Source organism: Leopardus geoffroyi, chromosome X, assembly GCF_018350155.1.
Source record: "Leopardus geoffroyi isolate Oge1 chromosome X, O.geoffroyi_Oge1_pat1.0, whole genome shotgun sequence".
Classification (NCBI taxonomy): Eukaryota; Metazoa; Chordata; class Mammalia; order Carnivora; family Felidae; genus Leopardus; species Leopardus geoffroyi.
This window is the reverse complement of record NC_059343.1, coordinates 31,644,552-31,669,622: the sequence shown is the minus strand read 5'-3', so window position 1 is coordinate 31,669,622 and position 25,071 is coordinate 31,644,552. Positions and strand designations below refer to the sequence as shown.

At 36.3% G+C, this 25,071-nt stretch overlaps 1 protein-coding gene across 1 annotated transcript in view; it reads right to left on the bottom strand.

Annotated features, from left to right (window-relative positions):
• CFAP47 (cilia and flagella associated protein 47) overlaps positions 1-25,071 on the bottom strand; it is a 553,185-nt gene that overhangs the window by 289,717 nt on the left and 238,397 nt on the right. The window contains exons 34-37 of the mRNA XM_045471009.1: positions 22,756-22,853; positions 22,052-22,168; positions 14,871-15,005; positions 6,568-6,683 (exon numbers count right to left, since the gene is read on the bottom strand). Of these exons, the coding sequence (XP_045326965.1) occupies positions 6,568-6,683; positions 14,871-15,005; positions 22,052-22,168; positions 22,756-22,853 (466 nt within the window). The remainder of the gene's footprint in view (positions 1-6,567; positions 6,684-14,870; positions 15,006-22,051; positions 22,169-22,755; positions 22,854-25,071) is intronic.

Below are 25,071 nucleotides of genomic sequence, written 5' to 3'. Positions count from 1 at the left end.
GCTAACTTGACAATAAATGATTTTTTAAAAATTTAAAAAGATTAAAATTAAATTAAAAATTAAAAGATGATGGCACATTAAATTTAGTATGGAACAGGTGAATAAGAAGAAAAGATGTCACACTTAAGATAAATTTGGTGGGGGCACATGGGCAGCTCAGTCTGTCAAGCATCTGACTTTGGCTCAAGTCATGTTCTCACAGTTCATGGGTTTAAGCCCCGCATCAGGCTTTGTGCTGATAGCTCAGAGCCTGAAGCCTGCTTCGGATTCTGTGTCTCCCTCTCTCTTTCTGCCCGTCCCCTGCTCATACTGTCTTTCTCTGTCTCTGTCTCTCTTTCTAAAATAAACACTAAAGAAAAAAAAAATTTGGTAAAATCAACAGGACTTGCTACCAGATTGGACTTCTGTTCAAAAAAGAAAAAAAGGTGCTTTAGAATGACCATATTCTAACATGCATTCAATAAATGAACTTATACTCAAATCTTATGAAACACATTTTAAAATATAGTATCCTTTTTATGAGGTCAATGGCTGGTTTTAGGACAGTGAAGATTTGAGCCTGTCTTGAGTATAGATGTTCCTTTTGAAATTTTGTAGTCATATTGAGGCATGTAAATGACAAGGATTTCTTCCTGAATGTGTTAGAAAGCTCAGAATCAAATGTCTGGTCCAGTTAGCTAAGTGTCTCAGGTCTTTAAAAATGTGTATAGCCTTCATCTTAATTTTTTTACTTCTTATTTTCTTTTTCTTCCAATTGATTCCCTCTCATAAAAAAATATCCTTAATGGGGTGCTTGGGTGGCTCAGTCAGTTAAGTGTCCAACTTTGGCTCAGGTCATGATCTTGCGGTTGGTGGGTTTGAGCCCCGCACTGGACTCTGTGTTAACAGCTCAGAGCCTGGAGCCTGATTCGGATTGTGTGTCTTCCTCTCTCTCTCTTTTAAAAATAAACATAAAAAAAAGTTAAAAAATATATCCTTGATATTAAATATATTTTGTAAGCTACTTTAACTTGGCTTTTGGAATAGATGAAAAATATAACATATCAATCAATGTCAATGCTCATTTGGCTCAATGAGCACAATGAAGAAAAAAAGAAACTGAATGGTTTTCCAAAAGTATATTTTCACTTTTATGCAGTTACTCTATGGTTATAGCTAAATTTAATCATCAAATTAGATGCAAAAGTAAACATGTTTGTTTATATGTTGGTGTAGCTGTTTAATCGTTTCTATATAAATGATTTCACTGGGAATTTAAATCCACAGCTGGCAGAAAGAGCCATTATTAATCGTGATTTAGACAGACTCTAAGGATGTGGTACATATAATTATATAATATCTGATAATGATAATGCTACAGTTTTTTTTTAAGAAAACAAGTTTTTTTCTGAGCCCTATTTGTAAAAACAAAAGACTATGAACTTACATAGTCTAGATAAAAAGATGCTTAAAGAACCACCTAATAACAGTATTTATGCCTACAAAATAAAAAGCATCTAGAAACGGGACTAATTATTTTCCATATATATTGACAATTAAGCACCCTCTCTTCTGGAAACCCTTCCATGGTTAACCCAAAACCACTTAGGTACTTTTTTTCATCTTCCTCTAATTCTATACACACAACACGAATAAAACAATCATCAGGGTATCTGGGTGGCTCAGCCGGTTGAGTGTCGTACTCATGATTTCACCTCAGGTCATGATCTCACGGTTGTGAGATCGAGCCCCACATTGGGCTCTGAGCTGGGTGTGGAGCTTGGTTAAGATTCCCTCTCTGCCCCTCCCCTCTCATGCACTCTCTTCTCTCTCTCTCTCTCTCTCTCTTCCTCCCTTATCCTCATTGTGTATTTGCTGTAGGGTACTCTGCTAGATTTGAATCACTTGTGAGCAGTGTTGACACATTTTCATCTGTGAATCACTAGCACTTCAAATTTAGGTGGCGGGGCAGCAAATGCTCATTGCTTCCTATATGTTCCAGTTACAGTATTAGGTGTTTTGCCTATATATTTACATTAATTACTGACAAAACTGTGGCTAAATATTCTGATCCCCTTTTTACAAATAAGAATAATGAGGCTGGATCATACAACCTGTACATGCCAGTATCAAAGTCCAGCACTTGTTAAATGACATGACAGCAGGGTTCTAGACCACAATGGCATCTGAAGTCTAGATTTATCATCTAAGAGAAATATCATTAAAATTATAAGAAAGAGATCTTTTTAAAAGCTGTTAGTTAGAGGAAGCTATCAATGAGCATCTGAACAGAGGTTGATAAGGAAACAAAGCTGGCCTGTGGACTCCTGGAGAGGCCATTTCCAGAAATGCCCACTTACATGGAGGGTAAGATCGGATTCAGATAACCTCACTCTCATTAAGGCCAGTGCAGAATGCTGGGCAATCTGGCATAAAAGCAGAATGTTCTTCATACTATGGTAAAGGTATGGGTGTATATATAGAACCACAATATATTTTTATATTGCCATATTATTACATATAAATGGATGAACAAGTATCACAAGTCATTAGAGTAAATCCTTAAATAGGAAACACTGAAATCAAAATAAACATTAACAACTGACCTAAAAGAAGATAAATAATATAGGTCAGAGATGAGTATATAAAAGTCAGAGACATTTATGAAGATACTAGAACCCCCATTTAAGGACAGGATGCTATGAAATAGAGACACTTAATAAAAATGAAAGCACTCATGAATATACATATTTAGGAGATTCTCATTTGCTCTCACTCTCTCCCATTCTCTTCCCCAAAGGAAACAGTTGGAAAAGAAGGCTTGTTGATAAAGAGAGGAAAAAACAATGAGATAAAAAATACTAGTGATAAGATACACAAAGGATGCAATCAACAGGTTCAGTATTCAACAGTTAACAGTTAGAAAATGAGAACTGTGAAAAAGGAGGGGAAATAAGTATGAAAAAAAACAGAATTTTCCAGTGCTTATGAAAGATAACTCCATAGTTAAAGGACTCGTTGTATACCCAGACAGTGAATTAAAAAAGACCCTCCTTGATGCACCCCGGATCACTATCAGAACACAATCAGAAAAGAAGATCCTAGAAACTTCTAGAGGTGTTGAGAAAGAGAATTATAGTAGACTTTCTCATCACAAATATTGAATACTATGAGGCAGCAGAACAATTATGTTAACACTTATAAGGAAAAAAAAATCTTTTCAACTTAGAATAATAAGCCAAGCAAAATATAAATCAAGTGTGAGAGTAGTAAAAAAAAAAAAAATGCCTAAAAATGGAAAATCTTGGAAAATTGACCTCGCCCATATTTTATTAGGTTTCATAAGGATGGTTTTAGTAAATAAGTTAGCACATAAGAAAGGTACTAGTTTCTATCCAAAGAAAAATAAAAATGTCCAATATTGACATCTCTTCAGTAGGTCTGGAAAGCAATCAGTCCAAATAAAAGGAACACGCAAAGTACTCTGAAAGATGTACTTGAAGGAAAGAGACTTCAAGGATTATATGCATATCTTTAGAATTTATTAATATTCTCAGCTTAAAAAAGGAGTCAAAAGATACTTTTTATTCTGATGGTATAAGAAACACTTATATAATAGATTTTTACTCCTTGGAAAAGTAATAAATAGAAGATAAAACTAGTGATGTTTGTAGGGAGGGCAATAAATCTGGAGAAGTAAGCAAACTAGATCATTAAATATTATAGCTATACATCAAGACATTATTTCTAAAGTTGATATAACAAATATATTGGCTAAAATAATATGGATTATTTCAATTTATGGAAGTAACCACGGGAAGAACTAAAATGAGACATAAATCAAGGAGTGAAAAGTAGGAGGCTCAAGAAGTGGAAACAGATTTGAGGTGGGGGGGGACTTGTTTTTTATTTTTAACTCCTCTGCATATTTGACTTGTCAAACATGTATAAGTTAGATTTTTATTTAAAAAAAGATACATAAGTCAAAAACAAAAGTACAGGTGGAAATGTACATGGTGGAAATATGATGTATTTGTAATTACATATGTGAGCAGGTATACATGAATATATGGCCAGTTAATGTGCACTTGGAGTGTATTAAAACTTTACAAAGCTATTATTTATAAATATGTCTATATTTACATAGACCATAAATGGTGCAATGGTGAATAAAGAGAAAAAAAGTCACAGTGATGAGAAGTTAATAGGAAGTAGCCTGTTGGCTTCACCCAAGTGAAGTATTTGCACAAACACGCTCCTGGAGAAACAAAAACATGATACAATTACCTGCCATGGATCTTCAGGATTACTTACGAACAGTCAAAGCCACATTTTATTGAATGCTCTGTATGAATGTGATACATACACACACACACACACACACACACACATGTACACACACACACATACACAACATGTGCTGTTGTCAAGTGAGTAAATGCAAACTCTGCATTTAGACTGGCTGGTTTTGAATCTCCACTTGACCATCTAACAGCAGCGAAAATTGGGCAAATGATTTAATGTCTCTGCCCAATGTCTTCTTTTGGAAAATGTGGACACTTAGGCTATTAGGATGATTAAATATGAAAAGGTACACAAAGTACATGTTATAAAGATTTTGTACATACAAATGTTTAATAAGCATTAAGCATTTTAATATTTACATATGTAATGAGTTTATTGTGTAAATATTTAACCAGGCATATGTTATAATAAACACATATTTGTGCATATAAAAAGACCACAAAGAAATGAACTGATAAATTAACTCTGCTTATCTGATGGGGTTCTCAGTAATGGTTGTTTCCTCTTTATACTTTTCTGTAACAAATTTTCAACATGTACAGGCTTTAAACTTATAATAAAGACTATAAGTGTTAATTTCATTAATTGAAATGTAATCTTAAGGTATAATATGAGAAGTTTAGTGTGGCTGTTAGGAAGAATTTCCTGAGAGCTTTGAAATACTGGAAGAGTCTATTGGGTTTATGAGTGAAAAAAAAGTGGGGGAACCTGAAACCTTGTCACTTGTGTAAACCTATTTGAAGGGCAGAGAATAGATCTCAATTATCAAAGTCCTAAGGGAAGAAAAATGGTACTGTGACAATGTTCAAATAAACTTGTATTACTACAGTTGTGTTTTATAACAGACATGTAAGAAGTAGGACTTAGAAAATGGGTGGGCTGTTTTTACAAGTTTTATTCTAGTCATTTAGTTTATAATATAGAAACAAGTAAGTGAAGAATTGTTTCCTCACATTCAGTTCAATCTGGATATAGTACCAATCATGAATATGCAGAATTTATAAATTGTATACTCCTTAGCATGCAGCAGTAACTGAAGAAAACAAACAGGGGCTAATGACACAAGCCAGGGGCACTTCTGCAACTGGGTTTCTGGGTATTTTAAAAGCAATTAAAATGACCCTTATTTCTAATTATTTCTGTGTTTGATATATTAGAAATAATAATGATTAAAATGTGAAAAGCAACTCACGGTTAACGTATAGCTAAAAACCAAAAAGATAACCAGGTGAACTAACTTTAGTAGTTACACTCTGTCACTTTGCATTGGGAAAAAATAATAAAGCAAAGGCAATGACTAAAATTCAAGGTGGTTAAAGTCAATTAGTTGTTATTAAATTTGTGAACCCCTGTGATACTAACATGGTTGGTCTCTTATCATCCTTGCATTTTGTAATAAGAATATTTGCTATCATTAATACTGTTGACATATCTAATAGGATTTGTTGACCTGTGAAGAGTAATATAGTATACTCATATTTAACTTTTCAACACTATATTCTAGGGGCTTCATTTGTACTTTACTTCGGAAAGTAGGAGAGTAGTAGTAGAAACATTCAAAAAATGCATTATGAGAACAGAATCAGATAGAAATGAGACTTTAAGGAAAATCACTATGATTTGGAAGTGTGTGTGTGTGTATATGCACACACACACACACACATACATATACACACATTCATACATATAAACACAATGACAGTGAAGGGAAAGAGAGTAAGGGCAAGACTGAAGGTGTTTTTCAGGTAAGATTATCAGTCTTTGACTTTTTTTGTTCTTCATACATTCATAGCTTCTAAATTTTCTGCAATGAGCACATTACTCAGAAACAACTATAGATAACATAAAAAGAACCATATAAAATGTTATCCGTAATATAATCTATATAAAATATACTTAAGTAAACAATATAAATATAAATATAAATATATATATAAATTTAGCACACACTGGTTAGAGTTTCTTACAGGGAACAGAACTGCAGTACATAAACAACGTATAGTCTAAACTCTATGGCCTATAAGCATGCAAAATAAACTGAAACTAAAAGCATATATTAAAAGCAACTTTTTTATGTTGTTAGAATTATTTTAACAAAATTGGTGAGAAATCTCAGCAACATATACATAATTTATCTATGTTTGAGTAATGATCTTTCATTATATATAAACCAGTTAAAAACAAAACAAGGTCACTCTTTTAAAATTATAATACACATTAAATCTCTAGGGTTGATATTTTCAGTGAAGTAAAATTTAAAAAGCAAAAAAAAACCCCACTTACTTTGAAGATATTGTCACAATGTTCCCAGTTTGGGAAAGGGAGAAGTCAGCAGCATCTTTCCCAACAATTGTAGCATTATACACCAAGTTTTTCAAGCTTGAATTTTTCAGTAGAATCTATATTGAAGAAGAGAGTATAAATAATATCATGAACTTTAGAAATATATAATTTAACACTTATTTTCATCAAAGCAAGTTATACATTCTAATCATGAAAATTTTCCTAACATGGAGTTAGGGGAAGATGGCGGCGTGGGAGGACGCTGAGCTCAGCGAGCGTCCTGCTGATCACTTAGATTCCACCTACACCTGCCTAAATAACCCAGAAAACCGCCAGAAGACTAGCAGAACGGAGTCTCCAGAGCCAAACGCAGACAAGAGGCCCACGGAAGAGGGTAGGAAGGGCAGCGAGGCGGTGAGCGCTCCATGGGCTGGCGGGAGGGAGCCGGGGCGGTGGGGCGGCCCGCTGGCCAAGCAGAGCCCCCGAGTCTGGCTTGCAAAAGCGGAGGGGCTGGACGGAGTGTGTTCTGACACCAAGCGGGACTTAAAATCTGGAAGGTTATAAGCTAACAACTCTGCTCAGAGAGCAGGAGGGCTGGGGGACTATGGGAGGGAGAGTTGTTGAGCCCCGGATGACAGAGCTCAGCTTGGCGGGGAACGAAGGCGCTTGCCAGCGCCATCTCCCTCGCCAATCCTCCAGCCAAAATCTCAAAGGGAACTGGTTCCTGCCAGGGAACTTGCTTGCACCGCACAAACACCCAACACTGTGCTTCTGGGGGTCCATCCCTCTGGAGGGTTTGACTCCCTCCCGGTGCCGCAGGGCCCCTCCCGAAGCGGATCTCTGAAGGAAAAGCTAGCTGAGTCTGCCACTCCCGCCCCTGTACACCTTGCCGATCCACCCCAGCTCATACGCCAGATCCCCAGCACCACAAGCCTGGCAGTGTGCAAGTACCCCAGACGGGCCACGCCACCCCACAGTGAATCACGCCCCTAGGAGAGGGGAAGAGAAGGCACACACCAGTCTGACTGTGGCCCCAGCGGTGGGCTGGGGGCAGACATCAGGTCTGACAGCGGCCCCGCCCACCAATGCAAGTTATTCAAGACAGCACAAGGGAAGTGCTCTGTAGTTCTGCACCACTCCAGGGACTAACCAAAATGACGAAATGGAAGAATTCCCCTCAAAAAGACGTCCAGGAAATAACAGCTAATGAACTGATCAAAAATGATTTAAACAATATAACAGAAAGTGAATTTAGAATAATAGTCATAAAATTAATCGCTGGGCTTGAAAAAAGTATAAAGGACAGCAGAGAATCTCTTGCTACAGAGATCAAGGGACTAAGGAACATCCAGGAGGAGCTTAAAAATGCTATCAACGAGCTGCAAAATAAAATGGAGACAACTACGGCTAGGATTGAAGTGGCAGAGGAGAGAATAGGTGAACTAGATGATAAAATTTGGAAAAAGAAGAAGCTGAGAAAAAGAGAGATAAAAAAATCCAGGAGTACAAGGGGAAAATTAGAGAAATGAGTGATGAACTAAAGAGAAATAATATACGCATAACTGGTATTCCAGAGGAGGAAGAGAGAGGGAAAGGTGCTGAAGGGGTACTTGAAGAAATAATAGCTGAGAACTTCCCTGAACTGGGGAAGGAAAAAGGCGTTTATCCAAGAGGCACAGAGACCTCCCTTCAGACGTAACTTGAATCGAACTTCTGCACGACATATCATAGTGAAACTGGCAAAATACAAGGATAAAGAGAAAATTCTGAAAGCAGCTAGGGATAAATGTGCTCTAACATATAAAGGGAGACTGATAAGACTCATGACCGATCTCTCTACTGAAACTTGGCAGGCCAGAAAGGAATGGCAGGAGATCTTCAATGTGATGAACAGAGAAAATATGCAGCCAAGAATCCTTTATCCAACAAGTCTGTCATTTAGAATACAAGGAGAGATAAAGGTCTTCCCAAACAAACTCTGAAGGAATTCATCACCACTAAACCAGCCCTACAAGAGACCCTAAGGGGGATCCTGTGAGACAAAGTACCAGAGACATCGCTACAAGCATGAAACCTACAGACATCACAATGACTCTAAACCCATATCTTTCTATGATAACACTGAATGTAAAAGGACTAAATGCACCAACCAAAAACAATACAGTATCAGAATGGATAAAAAAACAAGACCCATCTATTTGCTGTCTACAAGAGACTCATTTTAGACCTGAGGACACCTTTAGATTGAGAGTGAGGGGATGGAGAACTAGTTATCATGCTACTGGAAGCCAAAAGAAAGCTGGAGTAGCCATACTTATATCAGACAAACTAGACTTTAAATTAAAGGCTGTAACAAGAGATGAAGAAGGACATTATATAATAGTTACAGGGTCTATTCATCAGGAAGAGCTAACAATTATAAATGTCTATGCGCCGAATACCGGAGCCCCCAAATATATAAAACAACTACTCATAAACATAAGCAACCTTATTGATAAGAATGTGGTAATTGCAGGGGACTTTAACACTCCCCTTACAACAATGGATAGATCATCTAGACACACGGTCAGTAAAGAAACAAAGGCCTGAATGATACATTGGATCAGATGGACTTGACAGATATATTTAGAACTCTGCATCCCAAAGCAACAGAATATACTTTCTTCTTGAGTGCACATGGAACATTCTCCAAGACAGATCACATACTGGGTCACAAAACAACACTTCATAAGTATACAAGAATTGAGACCATACCATGCATACTTTCAGACCACAATGCTATGAAGCTTGAAATCCACCACAGGAAAAAGTCTGGAAAATATCCAAAAGCATGGAGGTTAAAGAACACCCTACTAAAGAATGAAGGGGTCAACCAGACAATTAGAAAAGAAATTTAAAAATATATGGAAACAAATGAAAATGAAAATATAACAATCCAAACCCTTTGGATGCAGCGGAGGCAGTCCTGAGAGGAAAATACATTGCAATCCAGGCCTATCTCAAGAAACAAGAAAAATCCCAAATACAAAATCTAACAGCACACCTAAAGGAAATAGAAGCAGAACAGGGAAGACACCCTAAACCCAGCAGAAGAAGAGAAATAATAAAGATCAGAGCAGAAATAAACAATATAGAATCTAAAAAAAATGGTAGAGCAGATCAACGAAACCAAGAGTTGGTTTTTTGAAAACATAAACAAAATTGATAAACCTCTAGCCAGGCTTCTCAAAAAGAAAAGGGAGATGACCCAAATAGATAAAATCATGAATGAAAATGGAATTATTACAACCAATCCCTCAGAGATACAAGCAATTATCAGGGAATACTATGAAAAATTATATGCCAACAAACTGGACAACCTGGAAGAAATGGACAAATTCCTAAACACCCACACACTTCCAAAACTCAAACAGGAGGAAATAGGAAGCTTCAACAGACCCATAACCAGCGAAGAAATTGAATCAGTCATCAAAAATCTCCCAACAAACAAGAGTCCAGGACCACATGGCTTCCCAGGGGAGTTCTACCAGACGTTTAAAGCAGAGATAATACCTATCCTTCTCAAGCTATTCCAAGAAATAGAAAGGGAAGGAAAACTTCCAGACTCATTCTATGAAGCCAGTATTACTTTGATTCCTAAACCAGACAGAGACCCAGTAAAAAAAAACTACAGGCCAATATCCCTGATGAATATCGATGCAAAAATTCTCAATAAGATACAAGCAAATCGAATTCAACAGCATAGAAAAAGAATTATTCACCATGATCAAGTGGGATTCATTCCTGGGATGCAGGGCTGGTTCAACATTCCCAAATCAATCAATGTGATACATCACATTAATAAAAGAAAAGATAAGAACCAGATGATCCTGTCAATTGATGCAGAAAAGGCCTTTGACAAAATTCAGCAACTTTCTTAATAAAAACCCTCGAGAAAGTCGGGATAGAAGGAACATACTTAAAGATCATAAAAGCCATTTATGAAAAGCCCACAGTTAACATCATCCTCAACGCGGAAAAACTGAGAGCTTTTTCCCTGAGATCAGGAACACGACAGGGATGCCCACTCTCACCGGTGTTGTTTAACATAGTGTTGGAAGTGCTAGCATCAGCAATCAGGCAACAAAAGGAAATCAAAGGCATCAAAATTGGCAAAGATGAAGTCAAGCTTTAGCTTCTTGCAGATGACATGATATTATACATGGAAAATCTGATACACTCCACCAAAAGTCTGCTAGAACTGATACATGAATTCAGCAAAGTTTCAGGATACAAAATCAATGTACAGAAATCAGTTGCATTCTTATACACTAATGAAGCAACAGAAAGACAAATAAAGAAACTGATCCCAGTCACAATTGCACCAAGAAGCATAAAATACCTAGGAATAAACCTAACCAAAGATGTAAAAGATCTGTATGCTGAAAAGTATAGAAACCTTAAGAAGGAAATTGAAGAAGATATAAAGAAATGGAAAAACATTCTGTGCTCATGGATTAGAAGAATAAATATTGTCAAAATGTCAATACTACCCAAAGCTATCTACACATTCAATGCAATCCCAATCAAAATTGCACCAGCATTCTTCTCGAAACTAGAACAAGCAATCCTAAAATTCATATGGAACCACAAAAGGCCCCGAATAGCCAAAGTAATTTTGAAGAAGAAGACCAAAGCAGGAGGCATCACAATCCCAGACTTTAGCCTCTACTACAAAGCTGGAATCATCAAGACAGCATGGTACTGGTAAAAAAATAGACACACAGACCAATGGAATAAAATAGAAACCCCAGAAGTAGACCCACAAACGTATGGCCAACTCATCTTTGACAAAGCAGGAAAGAACATCCAATGGAAAAAAGACAGCCTCTTTAACAAATGGTGCTGGGAGAACTGGACAGCAACATGCAGAAGGTTGAAACTAGACCACTTTCTCACACCATTCACAAAAACAACCTCAAAATAGATAAAGGACCTGAATGTGAGACAGGAAACCATCAAAACCCTAGAGGAGAAAGCAGGAAAAGACCTCTCTGACCTCAGCCGTAGCAATGTCTTACTTGACACATCTCCAAAGGCAAGGGAATTAAAAGCAAAAATGAACTACTTGGACCTTATGAAGATAAAAAGCTTCTGTACAGCAAAGGAAACAACCAACAAAACTAAAAGGCAACCGCAGGAATGGGAAAAGATATTTGCAAATGACATATCAGACAAAGGGCTAGTATCCAAAATCTATAAAGAGCTCAGCAAACTCCACACCCGAAAAACAAATAACCCAGTGAAGAAATGGGCAGAAAACATGAATAGACACTTCTCTAAAGAAGACATCCGGATAGCCAACAGGCACATGAAAAGATGCTCAACATCACTCCTCATCAGGGAAATACAAATCAAAACCACACTCAGATATCACCTCACGCCAGTCAGGTGATATCACGCCACCTAGGATTCCATGCAGGGGTGGTTAAATGGTAAATGGGGATAAGGGAAAGTTGTTCAAGGGAAGGAAAGAAAGCTTGGGAGCCTCAATTCCTCTTTTTCACTTTTTGTAAGAAAAGCTTATGTTTCACTAATTAATACTTACCTTCAACTGCTGTGCTTCTGTGTAAATTTTGTTTCAAAAAGGTGGGAAAAAAGTTCAAATGCATTAAAAAATGTCTCAGAAAATCACTGCACTCTACATTTTCTTTTCACTGATCCCTGTATTTTTTACTGGTTCCAGGATTCTATGTTTCTATTAGTGACATAAAGTTAGAGAAATAGATTTTCAATTATAGTAGTAATTTCTTGAGATTATTCTTTACTTTGGAGTTGATGCATAGGGGCAAACTATGTCAAACATTCTCAGCAATTTCCAAATCAGTGATTTTCTTCCTTTTTTAATTTTTTTTAATGTTTATTCATTTTTGAGAGAGAGAGAGAGAGAGAGAGAGAGAGAGAGAGAAAATGAGCGGAGGAGGGGCAGAGAGAGAAGGAGACACAGAATCTGAAATAGGCTCCAGGATCTGAGCTGTCAGCTCAGAGCCCAACACCAGGCTCAAACTTGTGAACTGTGAGATCATGACCTGAGCTGAAGTCAGATGCTTAACCGACTGAGCCACCCAGGCATCCCTCAAATCAGTGATTTTCTTAAATGAAATTTAAAATTAAAGCTTGCTGTAACTGACAGTTTTTTTGCATTTATATTTAATTTTTGTTATCTTCAAGACATACTCTACATATGTGAAAAATAAGTTATATTTGCATAATTTCATTTGTAGTCTTTTTTTAATGTTTATTTTTGAGAGGGGGAGACACAGAGTATGAGCAGGGGAGGGGCAGAGAGACAAAGGGAGACACACAATCTGAAGCAGGCTCCAGGCTCTGAGCTGTCAGCACAGAGCCTGATGTGGTGCTCAAACCCACAAATGGTGAGATCATGACTCAGCTGAGGTCCAATGCTTAAATGACTGAGCTACCCAGGGACCCCAATTTAATCTACAATCTTAAGATATGAACATTATTTCTAGTAAAGAGCTAAAGGTGGAAAGAAATGTTTCTATCTTAATATGCATTAATTTGATTTTTAACATAATTCAAATTTATGTCTAAATGTTACCTTGTGTTATTAACTAGTTTTTAAAAACAGTGGCACATAAAAGGCATAAAGAAATAAAAACACATGGACAGAATTAGAGAACTGGTAATAATACCTAACAGTAATAAATCACTGCTCAATCTAATTCAGATTCCTCCTAGCTTCTTCAGGCTTAATCAAAACATTTCTAACTCTTTAGAAATTTTATTTTGAAGTCAAGAGACTTCTCCAATATAATTACAGCTCTAGGTTTTGAAAGTCATTGCAGTGAAGGAATTATCAGAGTAAATCCTGTTGAAAAAATGCTCTAAATAGTTGTATGTCTTCTTTTCCTGACCAAAAAAGAAAAAAAAAATTGTGAAAAGGAATTTTATCTCATTGTTAACTAACAAAAAATCAGAAGGGGCTTTCCTTACCCCAAACTGAGCCCTTTACACTTTGAGACAAGAACCTGAGTGTTTCCAGATTTTTATCTGAGTCCTTGCCAACTATCACTCATACCATCACAGAGGCTACCTAGTTTTTTCAGAGGTTGCACTTACAAACCCAAAATCACCAAGACATATCTTCTGACGACTAAATACAGACAAGTTTTGTATCAAAAATATAAAATTATACCCTCCCAACTAAATATGAAGAGAAAGACATAAAACAGCCTGAAAAAAAGGAATAAACATGATCTGACCAAGGAGGTAAAGTAATTTTTGTACAGAATAAGACTTTATCAGTGCATAGTGTCCTCAGAAAGGAATAAGAAGAGACCTACAAATCTGGTTGAAGATTTTATGAACACCAGTAGAAGGGACAATCTTATATAAATATAAGCTATTTAAAATTGTATCCTAGGGGTGCCCACGTTGCTTGGTCATTTGAGTGTCCAAGTCTTGATTTCGGCTCAGGTCAAGATGTCATGGTTTGTGAGTTCGAGACCTGCGTCGGGTTCTGAGCTGACAGTGTGGAGCCCACTTGGGATTCTCTCTCTTTCTCTCTCTCTCTGCCCCTCCACCCTCAAAATAAATAAATAAAACTTAAAAAAAATTGTATCCTAGAAGATATTTCACAAGTGTAAATATGAAACAAACAGCTTGAAAAACAAAGGTCAATGATACTTGACAAGGTATTTCTCAAAGAGAACACTTGATAAATATGTACATATTTACATAGGTTTGTTATTATCACAGGACTTCAGATTTCATTTTTGACTTTTTTATGCAAAGTAAAAAATTCACTGTTAAACATTTAGCAGCTTCCACACACATAACATCCTTCAGTGGGAATTAGGTGGCCCTTGTCAGGAGCACTTTAGTATTTTCCTCTCTATATCCTCATTTGAACAAAATCCATCTGGGTCTGTAAACTCCCTTAAGGAACGCTAAGTACATTCAGAACACAAATTTTCACTTATGGTGTCAGTCCCCTTGTACATGAAATGTGTCCCACGTATCCTGAGAAAATTTGCCCTTCAAAGTACCTTTCATTTTCCATCTCCGCAAACCCCATTCACCAAATGAATTAGAGTCATCATTTCATTGCAGGTGGTGATTACTATTAAGCAAAAATTGTCCCTTTCACTCTGCTATACCTTTGGCTTAAGAGGAGCAACATTAGCTAAGGCTTATCACATCATATCGATACTTGTGTTAATTTTGGGTTGCAAAAGAAATTACTAAAGCGCCTGGGAAGTGTTTAACTCCACATATTTTGGCCCCAAATATATCCTTACCTGTCTTAGCACAGTGTCATGTAGAGTACAATAAAAGGGCACCACATTCTTGGGGAGATACGTAGGGAGCCTTTCATACATGTAGACACAAAGCATGAGCATCAGGATTGGGTTAGGATCACAGATGTCAGTGGCCTAGTTTGAAAGAAGTGAAATATAAATTAGAGGATATACAGATAAAATATAGAAAAAGAGCTAAAGCACTATATCAATTATTGTATTACTTTAAAACATTTTAAAATGTTAGTAGTTGACAATGACACTGAATTGTAAACACAGTAAACAGATTATTGCTGTGAATCAGAAGAGCTTGACCTAGGTGTTAAGAGATGAATTAGATGTGTTCTAAGTATAACAATGACCTCACAGCCTCAAAGCCTCCACAAAAGCTAGTCAGAGGTCATAAAAATATCATGCACTAGAACTACTAATGTGACTAAGACACCATCCCTGATTTAAAGTACCATATATAGCAGTAAAAGAAAACTGGGAAGTAGACCAACTACTGAGGTAAAAGAAGGCAAGAGTTTCAAGCAAAAAGTTTAAGGGAGTAGGTAGCCCATGAGATGGCCCTGAAGAATGCTTGGAGTTTATAAAGGTTATGTTTGGGGTGCAGAAAATGATATATTCCATCAGTAAGGCAAAGAACTACAGTGCAGGTGTCTAGGGAAGTAGGGGGTTTGTTTGTTAAAGAAGTGTAATTTAAATCACATGTAAGGTCTAAGGAGGGACAAGTAGCATGTGAAAAGACTAAGGAGCACCAGGGCCACACTGTGCAGGGTGTGGAAGCCAGGGTGAGGGCCTGGATTTCTCAACAAGGAATAACACAGGAGCAACAATTCAGGCAGATGCGGCGCGGCAGGGGGTTGGAAAATACTTTTCCCAGAACATACAAATTGTAATAAGTCAGAAAATGTAATTATATTGATAACCAAGATAAATTAGTGATGGTTGTTGGAACAGATTTGAGATAAAACCCAGAATTGCAAAGGAATAATAGCAGGGGCAATCAACACAGCCTGAATGTACACTGAATACAAAAAGGAGAGTCAGAAGTAGGAGGAAGGATTCTTCGTATCAGATCATGTAGTACCTACAATGTCCTTGGACAATGTGAAGGTGGTAGGAAAGAATTATTCATAACAAAAAAGTATTGAGAATGGTCTAAGGCAAAAATTCAAACACATAAAACACCACAGATAAAGAAGCAATTGTCAATGTACAGGGAGCCCTCTACACTTTCATAAAATGAAGACGCACTATGATTTAATCGCATGCATTCAAGTTAGTAACTGAAAATGATCCAGTCCTGGCTTGGAAATGCAACTAGTGTGGGAGTCAAGGAGACCTAATGCTGTTATGGGGGACTAATGCACTTGACTCTGAAGTTCAGCAGCGGTTACCAGCGAATAAAGACAGCTCCTCTGATCACCTCCTAGTCCATATCCCCAAATACGTTCTTTTCCCTCTTTGGAAGAAGAGAAGAGTGTTCTTTCTTGCTTTGTCAATAATCAGTAAGACTAACCAATAAAAGTTCCTGGGGAGGGGATATTAGTAAAAACTAAGGGAGGTGACCTACTTCTGCAGGGTAGAAAGCCGTTGGTGACCCTGATTTGAGGAAAATTGAGAAATACACCAAGACTCCAAAGTTTCTCATCCGTATTCTATGGTCTCACATTTCTTCATGAAAGACAACATTGGTCAACAGATGAAGGAAAATTATTTGAGATAGAAACAAACTAAAAAACTAAATACAGAATTTAATTCCCACAAAGTGAAAAATATGGTGCTGCTGGGCCCTTTGGAATGGGCCAGCCTATGAGTGTGATTCAAAGAGGGCTATCTAGAGTGATGGGAAATGTGTTTGTTGGGGAAAGGGGAAGATTAGTGGCAGAACACTCCAGGCTCAAGTCTCAGGTCAATAAAAGCCTTTTGAACACTTTTTTTTAGTGATTACGGAATCAAATATATAGGTAGCAATACAGAATTATTCCCCAAAATTATCTTTGAAAAATATATAATGGGCTGAAAATGTAATAATTTGGTAATTAAAAAAAATACATTTATCTTAATGGAAAAAATATGTTTCATCATTAAGATATTAGACTGAAAAAAAACAGAGAAAAGAACATCCTTACTTTCCTTACAATAAATTCCAATGAACATAATCTAAAGCAATTACACCTTGGCCAATCACAGGCTTGAAAATCCAAATGTTAAATAAGTTAGGTTTGTTTAAAACAAGATTTTTAGGTGAAATATCTTTCAAAGATATAATCATTACTTTATACAGGGCTAACCTAGAATAACTTTAACTGTATTGGTTCATTTCCCCCCTCCCCCCAATGATAGTATTTTCCAACTAGCTTCATAAAAGATGAACAATTAAACAAAAAAGGTCATAATAGAGAAAAATGCTGGAGGAGAAATCTGGTAAACCTAATTCAAGTCCTGCTACAATACAGTGCCATGATCTTGATTAACAGGAGAATTTCAGTAGAAATTTGTGGTTATTAGTGCACATGCCTAAAACAAAGCCAGCAGGCTGAGAAGGGCTGAGAAAAAATGAATCTCTAATAGCTTTACTGAGAAACTATCCTTATAATCTCGTAATGCCTGACTTTATCTAATGTAAAATGTTCAGTTTTTTTATTTTTAAAGCACTTTCACTCATTAATTCTGTTATTTAATGCTATAAGCATCCAAGTTGATAAAATCAAACAAAATTTTTAAGAGAAAAGTTAGAATATCTATTCAACATTAGCTCCCATCACTACTCAGTGAATTAGGTATACTACAACTTCTGTTAACTATCGTATTTATTTTTTAGATCCATTTCTCTAATTTAGTCTCTAAGGGACCAAAATTACATTCTATACTGAGTCCAAACAATTCACACCATATTTTTGCTTTAAATATAAAGCATGTCATAAAGGGAGAATATGTAAATAATTGTTACATTCTAGCTAGCAGGATCCCATAACAGGACACAACACAGCCACAGAAACATAGCCAGCTGATTCCACACTTGCAAAGAACACAATAAATAAGAAACTTAAACAGTAATAAATATGTCCAGTGTTGAATTTCATTTGTCTTAAATGTGAACCAGTGCTAAGCATCAGCATTCATTCACTATGGTTAAGTTAATTTCATATTTGTAAACATTGCTATTTAATGTGGTTGGCAAATTCAGGCTGATAAAAAGTTAAGGAATAGGAACTGGTTGGTAAAAACTTGGTAATTTATCAGTTAGCTGTCAATTTCGCCATTCATCAAATTTTAGACACCTTCTCTACGTTTTTATGTATTAGATACTCACATTTTAAAATATGTTTTGGCTATACAATAAAATAAAACTTTTGAGACAACATCACTGAGGCAATAAAAAAACAAAGGAGAGAATTACAGTGTATGATGAACTATATTTTCAAAAACAAAAATATTTTCAGTTTCTTGTGAACCCATACCAAATTTTCAAGGGCCACCTTAAACATCAAATGCCCCATGCAACTCTTCTTGGTTCCTGTACCAGAATGATTCCTGTCCCTTTTGATTACCATATCACATCTCTTCCATGTGTATTGTGCATTCACTATCTGTTTTGCATCAGCTCTTTCTCATATACTTGTCACTATTAATACAGCTTTGAAGGCATAACTGTGGTTTAATCATATCTGTACCCTTTGCAGGGTATATCCAGTGTCTTTTGTGGAGGATATTCAATTTGTTTAATTGACAGAAATTGCAGTATTTTTGTTCTCTGAAACCAAAGTCTTTCATTGCGATTTATCTTTAAAGCTCTCTTATAAAAGAAAGCTCTGGTCAAATCCTACAATACAGTTTCTCTTTACAGCTACACCAATATAAAAGAATGTAAATGTCAGACCTGAAACAAAGTGAGTTTAACATGCAAGTGACTTTAGTACAAGGAAAAGCAAGCCATTATGAAATGTTATTTCTCCAGCAGGTATAAGGAACAACTTTATACCAAGCCATATGTGGGCACTGGCATCATCAATCTCTCTTGCATCATGGAACAGAAAACTCAAGAGTTACTTGTAATCTTCTTTCTTCTGTGCCCATCTTTTGTGACTGTTAACAAGAACTAGCAAATCTCAAATGTCTCCTATATCAGCTTATTATCTTAAGTTTCCATTTAAATGTCATGAGTGGAGAAAACACTTTCCACCTTGACTAAATGAAATTATATTTTGATTGGTCTGTGTTCCCTATCTCCAGTCCCTCTCCCATCAAGTCCATTCCGACCATAGTTATGAAAGCAAATATCTTTATGCCCATAATACCCCATTGTAAACTTCTGACTTTTTATGCTGACATCTAGTATCCCAATATATACCTATATTGATTTTTTCTAATCCCAAAATTCAACTAAGGAATCTATTCACAGAATTTCCTTAATGTATGTCAAACATTCCATTCGACATTCTGTTTATGTTGTTTCCTCTGAGTAAACTCCTTCCTCTCTTACCACTACCAATCTAGATCCAATCCACCCTTCAAGAACCCAAATAAGCACTGCCTTCTCCACATAGTCTTTGATGGATCAATCTAGATCATACTGATCTCTTCCTTATCTGAATTCTACACTTTATTTTTTTCATTTTATGACAATTACATGAGTAGAATGTTATTTATCATTTAATATGTATATATCTAGATTATCCAATGACTTTGTATATTCTTCAAAGTAAGAAATCATTTATTATACTATTTTATCACTCTAACAAAGAGCTTAAAAATAGTAAGCATACAATGGTTTTGATTACTGATAATGAGAACTTGATGTAAAAAGCCAGATGGAATTAGAACTTGGAGATCCAAACGTAGTAATATACATTGCCACTGCGATCTCTACATGAATATTTATTTTAAAACCAAAGTGAAAGTTTTTTTAGCTAAATTAATAAATGATAATGCATCTATATTCAAACAACTTTGCTCCTTTAATTAATTCTTAGAGCTTAAGTAGTGTTACTAAATCACTCAAGTTCAGTCTTAGGGTTTAAGAAAACTGGAGCTATCTTTAGAGCTACCTTCTTATCAAACACAGCTGGATATACATTAATTATATAGATTTCAAAATATCCAGTAGATTTTTGTGAAGTCATATTTCAAATTCCACATTTCAGCAAGATCTTACAAAATATGAGAACAGGGAGTCAACTAACACTTTCCCAAAGAAAACATATAAATGGCCAATAGGTACATGAAAAGGTGTTCAACATCACTAACCATGAGGGAAATATAAATCAAAACCACAAGGAGATATTACCTCACACCTGTTAAAATAACTATTATCAAAAAAGAGGAGAGGTGTCATCAGGGAAATACAAATCAAAACCACACTCAGATATCACCTCATGCCAGTCAGAGTGGCCAAAATGAACAAATCAGGAGACTATAGATGCTGGAGAGGATGTGGAGAAACGGGAACCCTCTTGCACTGTTGGTGGGAATGCAAATTGGTGCAGCCACTCTGGAAAAGTGTGGAGGTTCCTGAAAAAATTAAAATTACACCTACCCTATGACCCAGCAGTAGCACTGCTAGGAATTTACCCAAGGGATACAGGAGTACTGATGCAAAGGGGCATTTGTACCCCAATGTTTATAGCAGCACTCTCAACGATAGCCAAATTGTGGAAAGAGCCTAAATGTCCATCAACTGATGAATGGATCAAGAAATTGTGGTTTATATACACAATGGAGTACTACATGGCAATGAGAAAGAATGAAATATGGCCTTTTGTAGCAACGTGGATGGAACTGGAGAGTGTGATGCTAAGTGAAATAAGCCATACACAGAAAGACGGATACCATATGCTTTCACCCTTATGTGGATCCTGAGAAACTTAACAGAAACCGATGGGGGAGGGGAAGGAAAAAAAAAAAAAAAAAAAACGTTAGAGTGGGAGAGAGCCAAAGCATAAGAGACTCTTAAAAAACTGAGAACAGGGGCGCCTGGGTGGCGCAGTCGGTTGAGCGTCCGACTTCAGCCAGGTCACGATCTCGCAGTCCGGGAGTTCGAGCCCCGCGTCGGGCTCTGGGCTGATGGCTCAGAACCTGGAGCCTGTTTCCGATTCTGTGTCTCCCTCTCTCTCTGCCCCTCCCCCGTTCATGCTCTGTCTCTCTCTGTCCCAAAAATAAATAAACGTTGAAAAAAAAAAAATTAAAAAAAAACAAAAAAAAAACAAAAACTGAGAACAAACTGAGGGTTGATGGGGGGTGGGAGGGAGGGGAGGGTGATGGGCAATGAAGAGGTCATCTTTTGGGATGAGCACTGGGTGTTGTATGGAAACCAATTTCACAATAAATTTCATATATTAAAAAAAATTATATATATATAAAAAATTATATATATATATATATTATCTCTATATATATATAAAGAGAGGTGAAGCAGTGGCAAGGATGTGGAAAAAGGGGAATCTTTGCACACTGTTGATGGAAATGTGCCTTGTTATATAGCCATTATGGAAAACCGTATGGGGGTCCTCTAAAAAATTAAAAACAGACCTACCATATGGTCCAGAAACCTTATTTCTGGGTATATATCTAAAGGAAATGAAATCAGCATCTCAGAGATATTTGCACACCCATGTTCAATTGCAGCATTATTCATAATATCAAAGATCTGGAACAACCTGTCTGTGAACGGATGAATAGATAAAGAAAATGTGGTATATACTCACAATGGAATAGTCATAAAAAAGAAATCCTGTCATTTGTGACAACATGGATGAAATGGGAGGACATTATGCTCAGTAAAATAAGCCAGACACTGTAAGGCAAGTATTTTTTTTTTAATTTCAATTGTATGTGGAATCCAAAAAAGTCAAATCCATGGAACCTGAGAGTAGAATGGTGGTTGCCACCAGAGGGAGATGGGGGAAATGGGGAGATGTTGGATCTTGTGTTCTCACCACACACACACACACACACAATGGTAAGTATGTGAGGGGATAGATGTGTTAATTAACTCAATTGTGGTAATCATTTCACATTGTATATTAAATCATCACATTGTACACCTACAAAAATCACATTTTATAAACTAAAAATATACAATTTTTATTTTCTAATCATACGTAATAAGACTAGAAAATAATATGGAAAGAAGAAACTCAGACTTACGGAATGTGTGATATAAAGGCACCCACCTGTATGTCAATGTCAAAGCCAATTTCACGAAGTACATTCACAACGATCAGGCAGTTGTGCAGATACTGTTCAGAACTTTTTGGTTGTGTATACATATTTATAAGATGTGACTCAATCTTGAAAAGACAACAATCAAATCTTTAGTAATAGAATAAAAATTACTGCTTTTTAACTGTTCTCTTTAGTTTAGCAAAGAATCATTTATTTTTTTTTTATTTTTTAAAAGATTTTTAAGATTTTTGAGAGAGAGACAGAGTGCAAGTGGGGGAGGAGGAGAGGGAGAGGGAGAGGGAGAGGGAGAGGGAGAGAGAGAGAGAGAGAGAGAGAGACAGAGACAGAGACAGAGACAGAGACAGAATATGAAACAGACTCCAGGCTCTGAGCTATCAGCCCAGAGCCCGATGTAGGGCTTTAACCCATGGACTGTGTTATCATGACTTGAGCTGAAGTCGGATGCTTAAATGACTGAGCCACCTAGGTGCCCCTAGCAAAGAACCATTTAAATATTAACATCTGGAAGTAGATTATCACAATCAAAATAACAGAATAAACAAAAATAGAATGCTAGCCATTCATATTCAGGTACGACATTTTAAATGTTTAAAAAACATTTAAAAGAATCAGCTTATAGACAATACTTTGAATTTTAATTACTAAGTTCTTTCAAATAATAAATACCATTCTGCATAAAAATGACTCTTACCAAAAATGGACAATAGGCTCCCAATTGTGTTGCAAAAACAAGGCCATCTAAAAGGTCCTGGTCAAAATTTACTATCCATCTCTCAGAGGGAATAACTCCTGTCACAAAAAAGACGGAGAGTAAATATAACATTAGTTTTGCTTTTCTAGAAAGATAACTTATGGTACTGTCTAAATGTATTCTGATCTTATCACTGTATAATGCAGAATATATTTAAAATTGACAGACATTACAGAAAAAAAATGCTTTCAAAATCATTCACACTATGGAGATATTTAGTGGACAGTTCAAACATAAAGGAAAAGAGAACATGTGCCTGGCTTTATTTCTCTGGTTTTCAAGGAATCACAGTCCTTGAGAGATTTTCTTCCAAAGTGACACACAAAAGAAGAGGGAAATAATCTGGAATTTTCTATTCCTTCAAAAGGAAAATGGACTGATAAAAAAAAGAAAAATGGGAAAAGTGGGGGAAAAAAGCATAAGTGCTATCTTATTAAAATTTGAGCAACAGTAAGAAAAATTGCCTTTGCTTGAAAAAGAAAAAAATACTATTTTGCAAATATAGGCAAAATATAAAACTCAGAAGCTTAATACATGAAATATATCTGTAGGGTTTTATAAGCAACTGAAAACTGGTTTCTTCATTTTTATTTTGTTGTTTTTTATTTTTTAGATATGGAGAGAGAGCTAGCAGGGGAGATGGGCAGAGGAAGAGAGACAGAGAGAGAGAATCTTAAGCAGGCTCCACACTCAGCATGGAGGCCAACGTGGGGCTCAATCCCATGACGCTGGGATCATAACTTGAGCTGAAATCAAGAGTTAGATGCTCAACTGACTGTGCCACTCAGGCACCCCTGGTCCCTTTATTTCTAATTGAAGAACTCTGAAGAATATATTACCATGCAGCAATGGAAGAACATTCCAGTATTTCAACATTAGTCATTCTCTTGAGTACCCTAGCATTCAAATGTTTGATCAATGATCATCAACATGGGGACGGCGACTCAGAAGGCATGAGGTTTCCTGTAACTCTAAAGTTTAGGTGCCAGTTTCCCTAACTGTTGAAGAAATTAATCCAGATTTGGTAGTATGTGGAAAGGGTTGGAGATTTATGGCTTAAAGAAACCAGACTTTATCTATAAAAGTTAATAGAAGATGGAGGGGTAATAAAAGGAATGGGTCAGTTATAGAGATGACTGCTACACTGAGACTAAAACCAACGTGAAAATATCTAGATATGTGGTAAATATCTTAAAGATTGTCCTATATTAGGGAGGAAAAAAGGGTGACATAAACATCAGAAAGTTTTGCTATGTTGAATGAGACATTGCCTTTTTTCTAAAAAGTTTCCAAAGGGTACTGGACAAACTAGACATTAAAACAAAGAATGTAACAAGAGACAAATAAGGATACTATATAAGAATAAGGGAAGCAATAAAAAAATAAAACAATTGTAAATATTTATGCACCCAACACAAAAGCACCCAAATACATAAAACAGTTTAATAATAAACATAAAGGAATGGATCAATAATACAATAATAGTAAGGGACTTTAGTACCCCACTTATATCAATGAACACATCATTGTGTTACATAGGTTACAAGAGTAGCTCAATATTTGCAAATCAATATGATACATCACATCAATAAGATAAAGGATAAGAACCGTATGATCATTTCAATAAATGCAGAAAAAGCATTTGACAAAGAACAATATCCATTCATGATAAAACCCTTAACAAAACAGGTTTAGAGGAAACATACCTCAACGTAATAGAGGCCGTCTTTGAAAAACGCACTGCTAACATGATCCTTAAAAGGGAAACACTGAGAACTTTTCCTTTATGGATGAGAACAAGACAGCTATATCCACTCTCACTACTTCTCTTTAAAAAAAAAAATGTTTATTTATTTATTTTTGAGGGGAGCACACATGTAGGGGAGGGGCAGAGAGAGAAGGAGAGAGAATCCCAAGCAGGCTCCACACTGTCAGCACAGAGCCTGACACAGGGCTAATTTCAAGAACCATGAGATCAGGACCTGAGATGAAATGAAAAGTTGGATGCTTAACCGAATGAGCCACCCAGGAGCCCCACTCTAACTACTTCTATCCCATAGTACTGTAAGTCCTAGCCACAGCAATCAGACAACAAAAACAAATAAAAAGCATCCAAATCAGTAAGGAAGATGTTAAACTTTCACTATTTGCAGATGACATGATACTATATATAGAAAACCCAAAAGACTCCATGAAAAAAAACAGCTAGAATTGATAAATGAATTCAGTTAAGTTGCAGGACATAAAATCAATCTA